The following is an 18930-nucleotide window of genomic DNA, read 5'->3' as shown; positions in this document are numbered from 1 at the left end:
GTCCTTTAGGTTTCCACTTCAGTGAACTTCTATCTTGCTGTCTCTTATTTTTTTCATCTTTCTCTACACACAATCTCTGATGGAAGCAAGTAACAAGCTAAAAATAGCTTCCTTGTACCGTGTCAGTCTGGCAGGAACCTGAGTAGTTAGACACACCGTGATGACTGATGTTCAACCTCATTTTGTTTTAGTGATTCTATTTATGATATGTACTTCCTTTGGGAACTCAATGGATGAAGAGAAATGACTCTAAGTGTAGCAGCCTTAAAACTATCATGTCACCAAAACAATCTGTTGTATGATGTACTGATATTTAGCATGGCTTCAGACATTTATTTCCAGTCAACGGGTAGTTCATTATGATCAACCCTAAGACAGTGATTGACTGTTCCCAAACTACTGCTTGGGAGTAAAATATTTTTCATTTATCTTTATAATGTTTTTTCTTTGTATCTTAACTTTTAGTTCTCCCTTGAGAAAACTGATGTATTGCGTGGGTACAAGACAGACCACAACTCTCCAAATTCTCCAAAAACTGGAGCATTTGATAAACTGCCTATTAAGATATATTTTCTCTACTTCTATCCTCAATGAAATAATTCTTTCAACTATTAATAAGGCACTATTTCCTACTTCCAATCCAAAATCCCTGATATTACTTTTTACTGACTCATAAACCAACCTTCACAGGTCTGTTTTCCAAATGGAAGTTTTCTGATCCATGATAGAAAACCTCCAATGAAGAGAGAAGCTTAATACAATAGTGTTTCATTCCTACTGAAGTAAAGGAATATAAACTGCTCAATAAGAAGATTTAATAGTTTTTGAATGTTTACTATGTGATAGCCAGTATTCTAAATTGTTGATGTGAATAACTTACTTAATTCTCAGATATGAGATAGGTATTATTTTCAGCCACATTTAAAGATAAGAAAACTGATGCAATTAGAAGTTAATAAATGTGCCTGAAATCACAGAGCTATAGTGGCTAATCTTTACTAAGAACCTTAGTAGCCTGGCTCTTCAGCCTGTGGTCCTAACCTCTGAGCTTTTACCGGCTTTCTGAATAAGTGGCTACACTATAATGAACAAGGGAAAGCTTAATACTATGTAGTCAGGACAGGCCCATGAAGCCCAAATGAAAGAGTGCTGAGAAGGAGAAGAGAAAATCTGACAGGTTACACACAAATGGAAATAATGCTGTTTAAGAGGTCACCAAACTCGCAGCACTTCATTCAAAAATGCATTTGCTCCCATTCTGCTTCTTGCTTCCAGGTCAGCTGATGAAAATTCCATCCAACCTTAAAGATTTTGTAAACCATTCATACTTGTAATCCTTTGAACAGTGTTCATCTCCTCTTTATCTGAATCTGATAAGAAACGGCTCATGTCTGTCTTGTCCATCACTGTATCCCCATCATTCAGAAAAGCATATGTGACAGAATAGACCCTTGACAACATAATTTTTATTATGCCTTATATTTTTTTATTTATTATGTTTTATTATAAAATTTTCAAACATACAAATACAAAGAACCCACAATACACCTTCCATGACTATCCACACACAGAAAACCTTGTTTCACCCTCTTCCCCCCATTCACTGAATTATTTTAAAGCAAACTCCAGACATCACCTTAGCTCATCTCATCCATATATATTTCAGAGAATTTATTTGAAATGAATGGAGACCCATATCATATATTACCTCTTTTATTAAATAGTTTTCAAATCTCCTCAAACAAATGAGATTTCCTCCTTACTTGAAAGTCTGTGGGATTTTTTTTTTTTTTGTCTCTCTTGTTTCACAGTATCTGTCTTACTGTGTTCATATTGTGAACATGTTCTCTCCTGTGTTTGGAATCTAAGTCCCTGAGGTGGGGACAAAGTCTTACCTTTGTATCCCATTCAAGGTCAATTGCAGTATTGAACATGGAATCTAGTTTTCTGTCTCCTTCCCACCAGTTCCAAATACATGTAAAAGGATGCCAAAATAGCACTCTTTCCATTTCCATTTCAGCTGAGAACAAGACGATAGACAGTGTTCCAAACTGAGGTGCTAGACATAAAAAGCAGATGGCTGAAAACTGGTTTTGAGTCCTTCATCTTGGCGTCCATCTTAATTGTATTGAAGGATTGAGATTGAAGAGGCCAAGGGAGAGAATTTATTTGAAGAAACTTGGACTGCTGTGTCATCCCACATTCATTCATCCTAAGTGAGAAAGGCTGAGGGATCCTTGGAAGTTGAAGGATTCAAAGGACTGGTGGTTGATCCATGCCTAAGAAAATGGAAGGCGGTCCATGCCTGTAGCAGAAGTTGCCTGCCTTGCAGCAGAGTAAAGAGAGGCAGCTCCACTGAATACAGGCTGTTCTTCCACCAAAAGCAGGAGAGAGAAGCAAAGTTTCTGTGGTCTAGAGTGGACCATGCAGGAGAAAAGAACCCAACCAGAAGATCTCAGCAGAAAGAAGCCAGATGGAAAAGATTAGAAGAGGCATTGTCTTGAGCACACAGAAGCCCTAGAACATCAGTCTTAATAGTCACCAAGTTAGCAATCATCAATGAAAGATACAAAATTGTCAGCCAAAAAGAATATTCCTTTCTCTCACCCCTTCTCTCTCACTGCTGCCCCATTGTCCTGCCAGCTCCAAACATGCAGGAGTCAGAAACATTGGCTGGAGAACAAGGAGAAGTCAAGGTTGGCACGTGGACCTGAAGTGGTTCACCCCCAACTACAGGTGCCTCTGAGACTGGAGCAGTACCTCATGGCAATGCAGAGAAATGGCCACTTTAAGTGAAGTTTTGAGTATCAAGTCAGCCTAGACCTTTTTACTGAATTTAGACTTTCTTCGGGCTGAATTTGATTACTGAATTTAGACTGTTTATGGAACTAATGACAATAAAAGACCCTTCAGACATTTGACAAAAAAAAATTCTGAGAATTGGCTGTGATTTCATTCTAGAGACAGGGAAAAGCAGCCTTCAGAGTGGGTTTAGTGAAAGTTTCTACTTTCACCTTTGAGTCCAGCTCCCTAAATGTAATGATTGTACTGCTTAATAGGAGACAACTGACTACGAAGCAAATAAGCCAGTAAAGAAAGATTCAAAAGAAATGCCTCGGTTCAGAAGATGAGACACCATGCAATTATTGCCAAATTAATGGAGCATTTCTTAGAAAATAACAAAATGTGTATATTGACCTGAGAAGAATGGATATTTTCCTAGGCTTTAATACTAGTTAAGAATGTCGGAACTTGGAGAAAAGTTGATAAAATGTGCATCCCCTTGCTACCTTCTCTTATTTTCTACAGAACCAAACTATGGGATAACTATTTTAGACACTAACTTTTAAATAAAAATTATCTGCCAAGCAAGTATACTATAGTAAGGCAGAAAGATGGTACACAGCCAAGAACTCTACACATTTTATGCTCATTCAGAACCTAATACATCAGTCATACTGATACTCGTCCCATTGGACCTAGACTGTGTATTCTACAACGTGAGGAATTCGACAGTCTCTTATAATATATCTAAAACCACACTTTTTATTTCTGCCACAAAAGAGCAAAAATGTTTCAGTTCTTCCCATGCTGAAGATAGCAGACTCAGCTTTTGACCTTGGGCAGGCCTTGGCACTTTTACCCACCCCCAACCCAGATGCCTCATTTATGATAAAGACAATCAGACATAATATGTCTCTAAGACAGGAGGTTCTTAGAGTTCTTTAGAGTCTGGTTTCACCAAATGTCTATGGAAGTACACACAATGGGACAGGCATGATCTTAAGGTTAAGACAGAAAAAAAAAATCAGTATCCAGAGTCAGCCATAGGTAGAAACTTTCATGATTCATCTCTCTTCTTCTCATTTTTCCAACACTCAATTTCATTTTGGAACCATATATTACCCACCAAAATGTTATCACCAAGCCACATCCCCAAATCACCATAACTTAGTTCTCACTAACACTTATAAAAATTCCTTTTCCTCAGAGTCCTGTTATCTTTAAAAAATTATTGATAGGTGTTCAAGGACATTGCTCTTAGCCTCTCAGATATAGAAGCTGTGTTATAAAATAAATTTCAGTAGATAGGAAGATATATGACATATAAATACAAAAAAGTATTCAAAGTGTCATGGTGGACTTAGAGGTTACAATAAAACACAAATGAGGGAATTCATTCCACTAGGACCCAAGATAAAAGTGGGAGTCTGGCAAAACTGTATACACAGTTGTATGGAGTAAATGATTTAGTTCAAAATATTCCATTAATAGTGGAAATATCAAGGTCCATGGCAGATTGTTGCAATGGGGTAGGAGTGGGGACGCCTTGTAGTCACCCCTTTTAAGTGACCTCCAATCCTGAACCAAGTAAGACAGGCCATAGGTATGATAACAGTGATGATTATTACAAAGGTTTAATTCAGTATTATAAACCTGATTGAAGAGGTAGAAATTGCGAGGGGAAAAAAAAGTAGAAAACAGACTAGTGTTTAAGTCATGAAGAACATACTGCCTTTGCATAAGCAACATAGGAAAAACAAGCAGTTGTTACAGTAATAAAATTCAGAACAATCCTGAGACCTGGTTGGGTTTAAAATGTAGTCTGTGACATTTGGAAACTAAGCCAGGTGTTTAAAAAATATATAATATGTAGGAAGGTCAGGAAGAAAAAGAAAATTTGAAGATGAAGTGTCTTTCCAGATAAATAATGGGTAAAGGAGAAAAAAAAGTGAGGTAAAAAAAAGTTATGGCCAGAAAAAATGTCATTGTCTGGATGGAAAGAAAACTGATAATAGATAAGTATAAAATCTCAGATTTTTAAGGTTTTATATTTTTATCTGATTTTTAAAAAATTTGATTCTAATATGTTGAGAAGGGGCACCTTATCGTAAGAGTTCAAAAAGAAAACACTGGGTTAGGATAGAAGCATTACAGAACATTAACTACATCAAGATGAAGTAGAAATCACATGGATTATTAATTTTGGGGGGATACTTAACAGCTATTGGCTAGTTTAAGAGTTGTTGCGGAAGTTATAAATTCCTGGAGATCGAGGGAGAGTTACTGGATTATCTGTCTATTAATCAAAAGGGAAAAGGAAGCCCTGGTAATTAAGTAGCTGTCACCTGAACTTCAGTACTCAGAAAGACGAACGCAAGCCAACAATCAATCAATTTGCAATCACAAGGATCTGAGAACAGAGTAAGCACTGTCAGGCCTTTCAGAGAACAATTTTGTTTCGCGATGAAGAGACAGGAGGGGTAGATAAGAGGGACTTTAAGAGTTAGAGACTATGTGGATTTCAGTAATACATTTTCATCGTTAATCAGAAATCATCTGAACTGTGGACCTCAGTGTCGTGATAGTGTATATGGTATGCATGCACTCTTTAAAATCATTTGAATTAAAATAGATTTTGTTTCATGAATTAATATGCTACAACGATTTGAGATATTTCATCTACAACCACAGAGGAATTCCACCTCTTTTGATGAGCACAAAGGTGATTTGACCCAGTTTATAGGCCTGTCATAATACTGAAACAATTTGTATGGTTCTCCTGTTCTTTGAGGCAGCACGTCTGTGCACATAAATAATCTGACCAATCATCTCCTAAAAAATGCCTCCAGGGGAAGAAATCTTGCCAAAATAATCACTTCGTTCTTAACAATGAATGAGATGCTCAATCTTGGCCACAAATTTATCCTATTGATGTGTTTGTCATATATTCTCTAGAATGAACTTGATGAATATTATAACCCAGCATAAGAAAGGAAAACACCCCTATGATCCCCAAATGTGGAACAAATTCACTTGATATTCATTTCTTCAAAATTTGAAGGCATTATTTGTATCAACCAACTGCAGGTCTCTGAAATGAATATTCTATATGGGGATCTTAGCGTTTTCACACACTGATCGCTGCTATACTCTGTTTATTCTCAAGGAAAAAGCTGCTAATAGTTCGGGATTGTAACATTCATTAGAACTTGACTTTACATTGAAGCCATCTTAGATTACTGAACTACTGAATTTTTGAAACATATCCATTAATGATTTGAAAAAAATTATATCACAAAATTACTACAAAAATCCAATTTGGTTAGAAATGAAATGTAAAACTAGCGCTTTTATTTCAAAAAAGAATTATAAAAAGAAAAAAGCAATAAGGGCTCATAATTCTAATATCACTATAACATCTGTTTCCATTAAATATAAATAAATACAATGGAAATAAAATATAAAGCCTCCCCAGTACTTTAAATATATTAGCAGTTTTCATGTAACTGGCCAGAAATATTCTATGTGCAATGAATGTCAGTACTTTTATTTATGCAAATCTGTTGATAAAATATTTAATATCCAACTTTTAACTTTTTTCTTAGAGTATAGTTGCTTTACACTGCTGTATCAGTTTCTGCCATACAGCAAAGTGAATCAGCCATGCGTAGACATATATCCCCTTTTTTGGGATTTCCTTCCCATTTAGGTCACCACAGAGCACCAAGTAGAGTTCCTTGTGCTGTACAGTATGTTCTCATTAGTTATCTATTTTATACATAGTAGTGTATATATGTCAATCCCAATCTCCCAATTCATCCCACCCACCACTTGATATCCATATGTTTGTTCTCTGTCTGTATCTATTTTTACTTGAAATTATTCCACTTTAGCAGATATAAATACGAATCATTTTTGACTGCCACGTAATATTCCATTGTCAATATACCATGATCAGTTAACTAGATATGATGGATATTTATATTTCAGCATTGAATTTGCACTGAAAAAAAAAATTCTTTTCTAAATTTATCTCAAGAACTGGGTGAGCCACGAATGAAATTACAATTTAAATTATATTTTTAAAAATGTCAAAGTACACATGAGAGTTTTCTCAAGATCAAACAGAAAAGAAATAGCACCCCATCAACTTACTCTGAAGCATTAGGGAATAAAGTTTTGGGAGAGTTCAATGAGATGATTCTTGTGAAACCTCAGCTGAGTGCTAGCAAATAATTAGGGCTAAAAATGTTCATTTGGGAAGTAGCCTAGAGATGGTGGTAGGGAACCAGTGTGTGAGGTTCATCTGCTGGCCCAGAGAAGCAAGGGAGAAGGTTGGTGACCCATGAGATAGGGACAAAAGAGGGGGAAAAAAAAAAAAACACTCTCAAAAAAGGGAAAATGTCAGCTAAGGTGATGAGCTAGAAGGGCTGTTTGAGAAAAAATTAAGCAAAGTGAAAGGTGTTCACAGGAGAGTGAAGTCACATAGGGCCCTTAGAAGCAGCTGACAAACAGGAGGCTGGGTGGTATAGAAAAGGGAAGACAGGAGCTGGAAGCAAGTGAGAATAATGAGAATTGCTCACTTTCTTTACCAGAAATGTGCACACTTCCCAAGGAGGGTTCTTGCTAAAGATGAGCTTTCTTTATTCATAAACCATGAATGAGGTCTTAAAATATATATCACGTAGAAGAAAATATATTTTTGAGTTGAAAATACTCTCCTTCTAAAAAGTTTTCCCAAATCATTGATTTCTCCAACAGTATTTCCTATTATACAAACCTCAGACCAAATAGAGAGGAATGGGACAAATTGAAACTAAGGGTCCTGCAGTTCTAGAATCAAATGTATAATGTAATGTGATATATTAAATATATTTATATTCTATACTAAATTGTTCATTAATCATGAAATTCTCATTAGCCCTTGTAGAAAAATTAATACACAAAAATGTTCAATTCCAGTTTGAACAATGTGAAAAGAGAAAGTATAAGTCAAAGTAGAATTAATTACTAGGTCTAAGTGGCAGAAATCTTATTAACATGAATACTGTAAGAATTCAAAATACTATGCATGCTATGATTGCCCTCAGTAAAGGCAAGACAAATATATTTAAGAATACATTTCAGCATCCAAGGGGCATAATGAAAAAACAACACTAGCTATGTCAGCCAAATTTTTTATTTAAATTTAAGTATAGTTCCTGCCTTCAATAATTATTTTCTGTGAAATCAAAGATTCCCTATGAGATATTTGGATGTAAACTACAAGTAATCATTTAATGTATCAGGAATGAAACCTTTAACTATAATGAATATGATCACACAGAAATAGTTTTTACTACATAAATTTATATTCATATTAATTACAGTATATGTTTATCATAGTAAATTGAATTTGCTAAAGGACACTTTAAATGAACTCATCATTCTAGTGGTAACTAAAACTACCTATCTTTATACAGAGTAGGTGTGTTTGTAAATCAGAAAGTTTAACACCTTACCTTTTAGCAGATTGCTCAAAACAAAATACACTAAAACATTCGAATCCAAACACAGCACAGGTCTACAATCTATGATAATCACCAGCATTGGAAAATCAAAGGACTAATTCCCGGCCAATTGTATTGACCAACACTATTGTTACAGAGGGAGAATCTAGGACTTTCTCAAGCTCAGGAAATTACTTGCAAGCACAGTCAGTTATAGGAAGTGAAGGAAAATAAACTCTAGAAATTCTAGATGGTGAGAAGAAAAAAGGTGAAAAATTTCACTCCTGAGCTTGAGAACAATTGACAACATACAAATAAACAATGCCTCAAACAGACATACATGAAAGTACCAGCCCTCTTTCCCTCTCCCTCTCTCCCTCTGTCTCTCACACACACTCATACACTCAGAGACAACTGTAGGATGAACATATTAATGCTGCTGTGACATATATCCACATAACAAATCTTCCCATAGGTATTCACATTTCACCGAATGTCCTCTCTTTCTAATACTCATAAAGTTAAAAAAAAAAGATATCTGAGAAACAAGACAGATTGGCTAGAAGTTAAGTAATACTTCATTGAAAAAGTGGGATTGTTGGGTAAGCCATAGACAGAAAAGACGAGAGAACTTTCAGAACACCACAGAATGCTATCATATTTCTAAAATATGAAAAAGAATCAAACTTATTTTTGACAAACTAAAGAGAAGGAATTAATGTATCCTCTAACCTGTGTGGCAAAGTTAAAACTGAAGTAATGCATTCAAGAACTAGGAAAAGAAAGCAAGGATGAAAGTGGCCGTTATGTTTTCACAGACCACTACACATAAAATACCTTTTTACTATATCTTCTCCATTCCAGCACGGCAGTCCATCACCAGCCGCTAATTCATTAGCACAAAGCTCATCAGCCAGGCCTCCATAGAATGTCCTGTACAGTCGAAGGCTGTTGATAAATTCTCTGAATGGAAAAAACAAAGAAAACAATTAAACCCAAAAATCCATAATAAATGCCAATATAAATAGCATAATTTGTTATGCATAATGTTTAGAATGCAACTTTTAAAATTTTCTCTTATTTTCATATATTTTCAATACTTTTCTAACAAGACAAAAACTACATTTTTTAAAAAATGTATTCAAATTTATTCTTTACATAGAAGTTTTCACTGGGTATGAACTTTATATAACTCCAGGTCCAAGAAGTTGTGAATAGTATATGCATGCATACACACACACACACACACACACACACACACACACACACACACACACACACACACACACACACCACTTTAGCTTCCCTAAAAGACCTCACTAGCTACTGGCATCTGAACCACAGTGATACTAACAAATTTCTTTTCCATATAGAAATGTCAGAGGCTTATAACAAGCTGACTGATTGCTTATTGATTAAAAGTTTAGTAGACTTGGGTGATTTTCCCATCTGGGTCTTCTCTTTGGGGTCTAAGAACATCAAATAACATGTCTTTACTAAATATGAGAGAACCCAGGTATGTAACACACTTCAGAAGCATGAAAATAAAAGTTATTGGAGGGAGTAATATTTAATACATTTATTAAGTTTTTTCCCTCTCATACTATTGGGTTGGCCAAAAAGATCGTTTGGGTTTTTCCTGTAAAACCTGAACGAACTTTTTGGCCAACCCAATATTTCCCCTTTCACCGTCAATTATGGAAAGGGAAAATTCAACAAAAAAGCAGTTTTTCAATTTAGAAATCCAAGACTTTGGAGTTTTAAAACCAAGGCTTTGAGGCCTCAAAAACTTGGGTTTTAGCATTTCAAAAGACCAAGTCCTAAAGACTTTAGCACTGAACTTCTTAACATAAACAATTGTTTTGGGGGAAAAGAAATGAAAAGCCACTAGCCTGATCCAGAGGAAATGCCCCCTCTGGACTAAAAGGCAGGGACAGGAGATGGAAACGTTGGCAGGAAAGCAAACTTCAGAAATTCGTGGGATGAGTAATTAAAATATAGCAATTATGAAACTGCATTCTCCGTTGATACTTTTAAAATGATTTCTTTAAAAACGAAATTAAAGAGCAGGTGCGTCTATAAATTATAGCTGGAATAAACAATTTTTAAAAATTAAATCTAATTTTGACAGCACTAATGCTCAACCATTTCAACTTGTAATTCTCTCTCTTATTGGTTTTCAAAGAACTAACTGTAGAAACTGCTGGAGTTGTAAATAACCACTACTCTGTTGGAAGGATAAATATAACTTTCAAATATGTAAGATCTGCAATCATAGAGAAGATCAGAAGTTCCCATGGCAAGTGTCCGGTGAGTATTTAATCAAATTTTTAGCAAAGCTTGACCGGACAAGTGATAACAAAATGGTTGCAGGAAGCACAAATCTCTAACTCATGCTCAATCAAAAAAAAAAAAAAAAAAAAATGATGCTTTATTTTTCTCACTAGCACAGTTAAATGCTTATCTATATTTTATCGATTTCCTCTACTAGAAAATAAGTCTCTCCGTGATGGCTGTGTTCCACTAACTGGAATGCATGAACAAACATCAATTCTCATGCTGCAGCTACGAAAACATAATTGATGAAATTGACTGGTTCTTTCTTAGAGAGGTGGGGTTTAATGAACAGGAAGATGTATGGCTCCTGTCCTGAATTCTATTCACTATAAATGACCACATGTTTGGAATCAAAGAATCTTTTAGAAATGAAGAGGCCTGGCACAAATGGCTGCAAATGTGGAGACCTTCAAATTGATCATGTAAAACTGAATAGATAATTTTTGGCCCGCAAACCTCCTACTTCACTCTTGGTAAATGGTGCCTTTGTTTCATTTCTCCCTTCACAACCAATCGATCATAAGGGGGAAAGTTCACATCTTTCTTTTCCAGTCCCCTTTCCCAATGCTACTGCCATTGCCTTAGCTCAAGCCTTGATCATCTTTCTCTGGAATTACTGTACCAGGAGAGCATACCTCCCATCGGTCCCTTTAACAATCACCTCCCATCCTCCATGAGAGCCACCTATAGAAATTCAAATCTGGTAGTCCACAGATTATGCCACGTACTTGCTTAAAGCCATCAATGGCTCTCTATTCTCTACAGCATGAAACCCAAACTTCTTAGAAAGCTATATAAGGTACCCTCTCATCTCAATTTCAGCAACAACCCAAACCACACTTTCGGGTTCCACAAAAGTGAGATGCTTGCTGCTCTCCAAACTTACTTCCATGCCTTTGCCTGCGTTCTCTCCGAAAGGATCGTCTCCTCGAAGATGTCCACTCATTCCATAAACCATCGGCTATCAATTATTTGTCATAAAATACTAAACACTATGGAGTGCCAAGCTCTGTGTTGGCGCTAGGGATTCATAGCTAAAGAAAACAGTCCCTGCCTTCTAAGAATGCACAGTCTGGTAAAAATCCACAATAACAATACAGTATTAATAAGTAGTGTCACATTTGAAGACAGAGAGAGAATCAGGAAATAAGAAGATAACATTTCAGTGTTCCATGCAAAAAAACAAAAAACAAAAAAACCACAAACCAAGAAGCAAACAACACCAACAAAAATCCAGGATAAACAAAGGTAAAGAGGAACACTGTGTATTCAGAGACTCATACAGTTAGTTTAGCCAGTAAGGAGTGTGCTTATGGGAATCGCAGTCAAAGGGAGGAAGAGGCCGGATTATAGTCGGCCTTGTTGATCATCATAAGACGTTTCAGTTTTATTCGGGTGGTGAGAGCCATTAATTTTTCCAGCAAGCAAGTGACATCATCTTCATCGCAGTATTGTGGAAACAGAAAGGCAGTGAGGTCACTTAGGGGACGATAAGCAAGTCCAAAGGGAGAGGTATGAGGATGGGGAAAAAAACCTCCCAGTCAACATCAGGAAAATGATAGATTTGAAAAGCATTAGGAATCTAGAATTGACAGGTAAAGCAAAGGTTTTAAGATAACTTCTAATTGTCTTCCCCTCCCCAGTCAGGTGAACTACCCTTTGAGGGTAGCCTTGTCTTTGTGACTTGCCCTGGGTTCTAGTCATGTACGCAGAAGTGATGTTTGTTCCCTCCAGGCTTAAGCTTTAAGGACCAACGCGGCTTTGCCAGCTTCTGTTTCCCTCTCCCCTGATGGCAGGCAACGTTTCAGATGGCAGCTGCTCTGTAACTCTGAGGCTTAAAGCCACAGCAACCGCAACTTGAGCAGCAGCCCCGCTGGTCTGAAATGTGCATAGGTTGGGAACAAAAACAATTTTTTTGGTTCTAAACCGATGATAGGTTGAGGTGGTTTGGTACCACATCACAACCTAGTCTCTCTTAATTGATACAAAGATAAGAAAAACAAATGAATAACTGATGGATCATAAGTTCTGAAAAGAAGAGAGGGGAAGGATTATGGAAAACAGAGTGGTTAGCTTTGGAGCAAATTCCCTGAGACTAAAAGAATGGAAGAAAGTCCACGTGAATGTTGAAATAAGGTTTGATTTGTGAGGATAGAAATTGAGCAGAGAACGTACTTTGGAACTCTATATTCTGTGTTTGGCAGTTTTGAGGTCACAGGAATTGAGACTAGTGTTGCAAAAAAGTGGTTGCGTTGAAGGACCAGGAGATCTATACTGGATATAGAAAAATAATAATAAGAGTTGAATTGGTAAGAAATGAAGGGCTCAAATAACTAGAAGCCATAGTGAGGTTAAAAACATTTACCTACTGCCACAGCTCCAGTGAATGTTGATCATGAGAAAAGAATCCATACTTCAGTTCCCAGCTTAATGCTCAGCCTACTTTAAAAAAAAAAAAAAATGCACCAGGCCCTCCTTTTCCAGTTGTACATGAAATGTCACAGTGAATAAAACATTATATTCTTCGGATGATTCAAAATTTAAGTTGCTGGAAGGGTGACTATATCCATACATTTATTTTTCTACCGTCATGAGAATATTTCCAGTTAAAATTGGGAGAAAAATAAATTCAAGATGTTAGAGCCTCCAGCTACTTATCCTTGAAGAGCTGTGTTACGTACAGATGTGTTTGCTCATCTTGGTCTTAAGACATCTCAAGAATACAGAAATCAAACATAATTATTAAGAGTAACACTCCGAAAATATTTTTTAAAGAGGAAAACATTCTTTGTCAGAATATATATTCAAAGCCTATATGTCAGAGCCACATGCGAATTTATAATTTCTCATTTGGGATTACAAAAGTCTAACAAATGATTTCTCTGACTAGGTCTGCCCTCCCATCTTCCCTTCAATGCATGCCCCAAGTTCTTAGCAGAATTTGCTCCAGAAAACAGCCATAACACTTTCCTGCGTTAAAATCCTAAGCATTCAGGTAAAATGTCTTACCGTAGCTCATCATCTCTCTACTCTTTGCCCCTTAGTTGCCCATGACAGTCCCCCCTCCCTCCAGTCTCACACCCCAGCCAAAACCACAAACTCATATTGCCTCAGAAATCTCAATATTTACTGCATAAGATGCCACCTTTTCTTCTCCCCAGAATGGCCTTCCCTCCCACTTCTCTCTGTCAACCATCTACCCATCCTTCAAAATCCAGCTTTATCCTCATCTCCTCCTTAACTCCTTGCCTGACCAGCCTGTGACGCTTCTGTTGGTCTATCCGTTTCTCACGCCACACTTGCCATCTGTTTTATAGCCCTGGTTATCTGGTATTATATTTCGCTGTCTGTATATCTGCCACCCTGATTAAAGGGTGCATTCTCTAAAGACAAGAGCCATGTCTGCTTTATATCCCCAGGGTCTGGACCACAGTTTGGTACCCCACAGGCACCTAACAAATTCTTGTTGAATTGGCCCCAGATGCGGTGTTAGTTTTTTAACAACTTCCAGCATTAGACGTTTCTACATGAAATACAATTTTAAAAAACGATAATGATAATTTAAAGTCCTTAAAGAGCACAGCTGACTTGGGGAACTTTAAATTACGGGACCCACTCCTAGATTGTGGAGCTGTATCAGAAACACCTTCCTAGAAAATGGAAGAAATCTAAAGGGCAGGACTACAAGCTGTGCCAGATTCTACTAAACAGGTTCAAGGCAGATTCTATATTATATATAGAACATATAGAGAGAGAATATATATATATACTCTTATGGAGAGAATATAGAAGATCTCACAGAAAAACCCGAATGATCTTTTGGGCCAACCCAATATATATGTGATGCTGAAGTTAACATGTAGTGACACGTTAACGTTTAGTCACACTGTGGTGTAAGATAGCCATTATAATTAATATATCACAGGTATACTATATTATAAAGACAAGAGTTAGAAAGAGCCTTAAAGATGATTTGATCCAGTAGTTCTCTGTCCTAAATGCACTCTATCATCACCAAGGAAACATAAACTGTATGCCTAGATTTCTCCCTCAGACATTCAGATTTTGTGTCCAGGGTAGGAACCAGGGATCTGTGTTTTTCTGAAAGCTTCCTACAGGATACTAATGTGCAGCCTCTTATTTTATAACTAAGGAAAGTTAAAACCAAAGAAGTGGAAGGACTTGTGAAAAGTGACTCATTTATTTATTAAGTTCGTTATTTAGTCAAGCATTTAGTTCATGCAGACCTTGACATCGTTGTTTCATTAATTAATAAAAATGCCATCACTTTGCAGTATCGGGCAGATATTGGATATTTGACAAATCAAAGTTGAATGTCTCTTTATAGAAAAGAATATTTCCCTCTGTTTTTAAAATTTTACAGAAATAATCACACTTTTCACAGAACACAGTAGTAAACTGGTGGACTAGAAAAGAGATACATCAGTTCTTCCTGCCAAAATCTGCACTTAGAAAGCAACATGTTTAGACAGGATTTATCTGTATCTCTTTACCAATTTGAAAGATCTGGTGCAGGAAGCAGGGAGTGGAGAAAATTCTGATCGCTGGCTAATGAACAGCTTTGCACACTGTGCTAGCACAGGAAAGAGGAAGAAGGCTGGAACACAATTGCTCATTCACAGCTTCCAGCCTTGCTTGCCCTGAGCTGACTGACTGGAGAGGAACATGGACCAACATAGTTAGTGCTTCCTTGCTTCCCATGCCCTGGAGGCCTGCAGTGCCAGAAAGTCTCCTGATCTGTCACATGGCAAAAAAAAAAAGGATAGAAAAGAAAAGAAAAAGAAAGAAAGGAAATGCAATTCACCCTGAAGTAATCATTTCTAGTTTGGTTGACACAGGAATGTCCAGTTACTACTCTAAAACCAAGTTACACTTTCGACTGGCTTACCATTATCATTTGACTTTAATCATTTTTAATAACAAAAGTAACATATCTTTTGGTGAGCAGTTAAATAACTAAAAGGCACATAAAGAATAAGTTCATATCTGTCCCTCCACAGTGTTTCCATCCTCCCTCCTGAGGTAACAAATGTTAACAGCCTGGGGTGCTTTCTTCAGTTTCCTCTATGTGCACCCTAACACATAACCAAAAACAGACAGAGACAGAGATGGTTTGGTTTTACAAAACTAGGACCAAGCTATACACGTACATGCAATTGGTTCTTCTCACTTGACAATATATCATGAACCCTTTTCAGGTTAATAAATCTAGGAGTTACTTATTTTTATACAGCTGTATACTATTCCAAAACCTGGATATAGCAACTCTAGCACAATTTATCAAAATAGTCCATTAAGCCAATTTTTACTTTTTAATTTATAAGGCTGACATATTTCTCATACGTATGGTTTAAAGGGTGACAACAGCGTGTTTCAAACTTTGCTGATTTTCTAGAGAGCTGTTTTCACTTAAGCATATGGCTCCAATCTACATTTGATTTTGCATTTCATTTCATGAGACGTTGCTGGAAACAGAGCTATGTTCAAAAGTCATACCTCTCAGTCTTAGGTCTTCATCTAGTGGGCATTTGTTTCAATTTTAAAACATTTATCAACTGTTACATAGAACACTTCCTCGCCTTTTTTCCCTTGAACATGATATAAAAGACTATTTCTAATTTTGAGCAAAGCTGATTATCTGGGAAAGTGTTGGAGAAGAATCTGATTTTTGAATGGAACTTTTCTCTGTGGAATGTTTCAGACCACACGTTTCTGTATTTAATGACATATATTGATTTTTTCAGCCCTCACATCAGTCCACACATAATACAGAACCCAAATTAAAAGCAGTGCCTCGCACACACTGTTTGAAAATATCTGTAGAACAAAGGTCAAATGTGCAGTTTGCTGGTTAATGGCCTGAGGCAGAGTTAAGGTTAATATGGCACTAATGAACAGGCTCAAACCTGTGGACGTGTCTGACCACGGTTGTCAAACAGGAGACATTTAAAGTGTCAGTCTCCTGCCCCGCAGAGGAAATACATAATCACATGTTTCTGGATAAGGGCTATTTTCTCTGGTAATTCTGAATCTATATTTCATCATTTGACTTAATTCTCAACGAAGTCATTCTATTTGACAAAATATTTGTATAGAGCTTGAGAAGGGATTTCTAAAGATTTCTTTAGATTTCTGTTCTATGGCAATCATGGTTCTCGTTGTAAATTCTTGAAAATAATTAAATACATGCAGGCAGATGGGCTATAGGGAGACTGAAATCTAGCTTCTTGGTCCCTTTCTATACAGGCTTCATGATTCCTGGAGAGACGCGGGGAGAGGGTGAATGTAGCCCTAAGAAGCAAAGCAATAAATGGCACCAGGGAGTTTTATCACAGATGGAAATGTGTTTCAAGCACATTGCATTCATATTTGATTAAAAAAGAAAATGCTGTTTTTTCTAAAAGACTAACTCATAAAGTCTGCTCTCTGAACCCCACCTGAACCGCTGCTCAGGATGGAAGCTGTGACCTCAGAATCAGCACTATTCTCCTAGAGAAGGATTTTTTTTCTTCTGACTAAATGATTCCAGGTTTTTCCCTCCTGGTAGGAAGTCTTCTTGTTCATGAGATGGGATTTCCCTTCCTTCACAGATTTACTGTGCTTTCTCAACAGAGCTGAAGGTGTTAAGATGGTTAAGATGGGCAGTAGACTGGGGCGGGGGCACAGGGAAAATGATGGGAAAAAGTACTGGAAACATGCTAACATCCTCCCATCCTCTCTGCAGAGGATTCTTTTCCAACAGGTGCTGTGTGTTTAAGGCTCCCTAGTGGTGATTTTATACCAGCCCTGAGCTGGACATTCATAACCATCTATATAATTAGTATAGACTCTTCTATTCTCACTTTTCAATATCCCTCAAACCCAATGCATTACCATTTAATATCCCAGTAAAAAGCACCCTTTCTGAAAGCATCCTCCTCTAAAAAGAGTGATTCAAACCTGATGTCAAAACTAGGTTTTCAAAACAAGCTCTCACCTCATTTTCCCATGTTGTAAAAAAGTACCTCAAAAAGCACCGACTCTGTTCTCCATTAAAAAGGACTTTAAACAAAGACCTTAACTCATTTATAAAAAAAGCACAGAACCAAACATCCAATATTTAAACAAATCAGATAGTATTAAACTGAGCATCCATCCCAAAGGAGGTGTGATGTTCTCTCCTACCTCATAACTTTGTTCATTTTCATTAAAATATGTAATTATTTGTTCAGTTATACTAGTTTCAGGAAGCATGCTATTAACCTTCCAATAGAAAAAGTGTCTAGGACCTGACTGGGTCAAGACCAATGAAAAGGTTTAGCCAAACAGAATATTTGCAAATCTAATGATTCTAATATAGGTCATTTATACAAAGAAACATTATACCTGTATTTTGAGATTCAGGATTTTAGGTCAAATCTTGAATGTTACTCTCTTTTGCAGTAAGATGTTTTCTGTGGTTGCTAACATTTTAACTATAAACTCCATGACTTAGGGGATAAGAAAACATTCTGGATAATATTTTCCTCTCTCAGCATCAGAACATTAATGAACTACTTTCACTTTGATAGTCTGCCAATAAATGGGCTTCCTCCTCATTCTTTCTTTTCTTTTTATTTAATGACTTCAGTCAGATATTCCTGGCCACCTCCATCCACAAACTTGTCTAACTGATAGACAATATATGCCTGGTACAAATTATTCTCATTTGCATTTTCACTTACTGTATACCTCTCAATGCATATATTTGTGTTCCTGGATTCTGACATTAAGACAGGCTTTAGGGTCAAGAAATGTATAGTTAACCAGCTTCAAAGAAAATGAGTTCTTTTAGTCTTCAATTATATTCCTATTATTCTAGTAATTCTCTTTTTGGAAAAAAAATTACTCTTGAATATCACATGTAACCCAGGTATTATTGTATGCCCAACTTCTGAAAGGTCGCACGGATTATTGCTGACCAGGGTTGAACAATACATCATTATTATACATAATCACATTTACCCAATTATGACATCTAAAATACTGTCCCTCAAATCTCACAAACCATGCTGTGACAAATAAACCAGAAATTTTCTTTAAAAATAATAATAAAATAAAATACTGTCCTTATGATCAGAATTAAAGTAATTCCATGCTTCCATTATGATTATTCATATGTACTTTGTGTATATAAGGCTTAGCTTACATTGGGAAAGGTAGACAAACCAAATACAATAAAGATTATAAATCCTTTGGATTCACTCAGTTTGCAGGACCCCAAAGTTGCAGTGTTGCACATCTAACAAGATTCTTGCTGAAGGAGGGTCAAACCAACACA

General features: G+C 36.6%; 1 protein-coding gene across 1 annotated transcript in view; it reads right to left on the bottom strand.

The window, feature by feature from the left end:
• GPC5 (glypican 5) overlaps window positions 1-18930 on the bottom strand; it is a 1362497-nt gene that overhangs the window by 1032642 nt on the left and 310925 nt on the right. Inside the window, exon 5 of the mRNA XM_036832100.1 lies at window positions 9111-9236. Coding sequence (XP_036687995.1) covers window positions 9111-9236 — 126 coding nt within the window. The remainder of the gene's footprint in view (window positions 1-9110; window positions 9237-18930) is intronic.

This window comes from Balaenoptera musculus, chromosome 18, assembly GCF_009873245.2.
Source record: "Balaenoptera musculus isolate JJ_BM4_2016_0621 chromosome 18, mBalMus1.pri.v3, whole genome shotgun sequence".
Lineage (NCBI taxonomy): Eukaryota > Metazoa > Chordata > Mammalia > Artiodactyla > Balaenopteridae > Balaenoptera > Balaenoptera musculus.
Note: the sequence above shows the minus strand (reverse complement) of the source record. Positions and strands in the feature narration are given on the sequence as shown.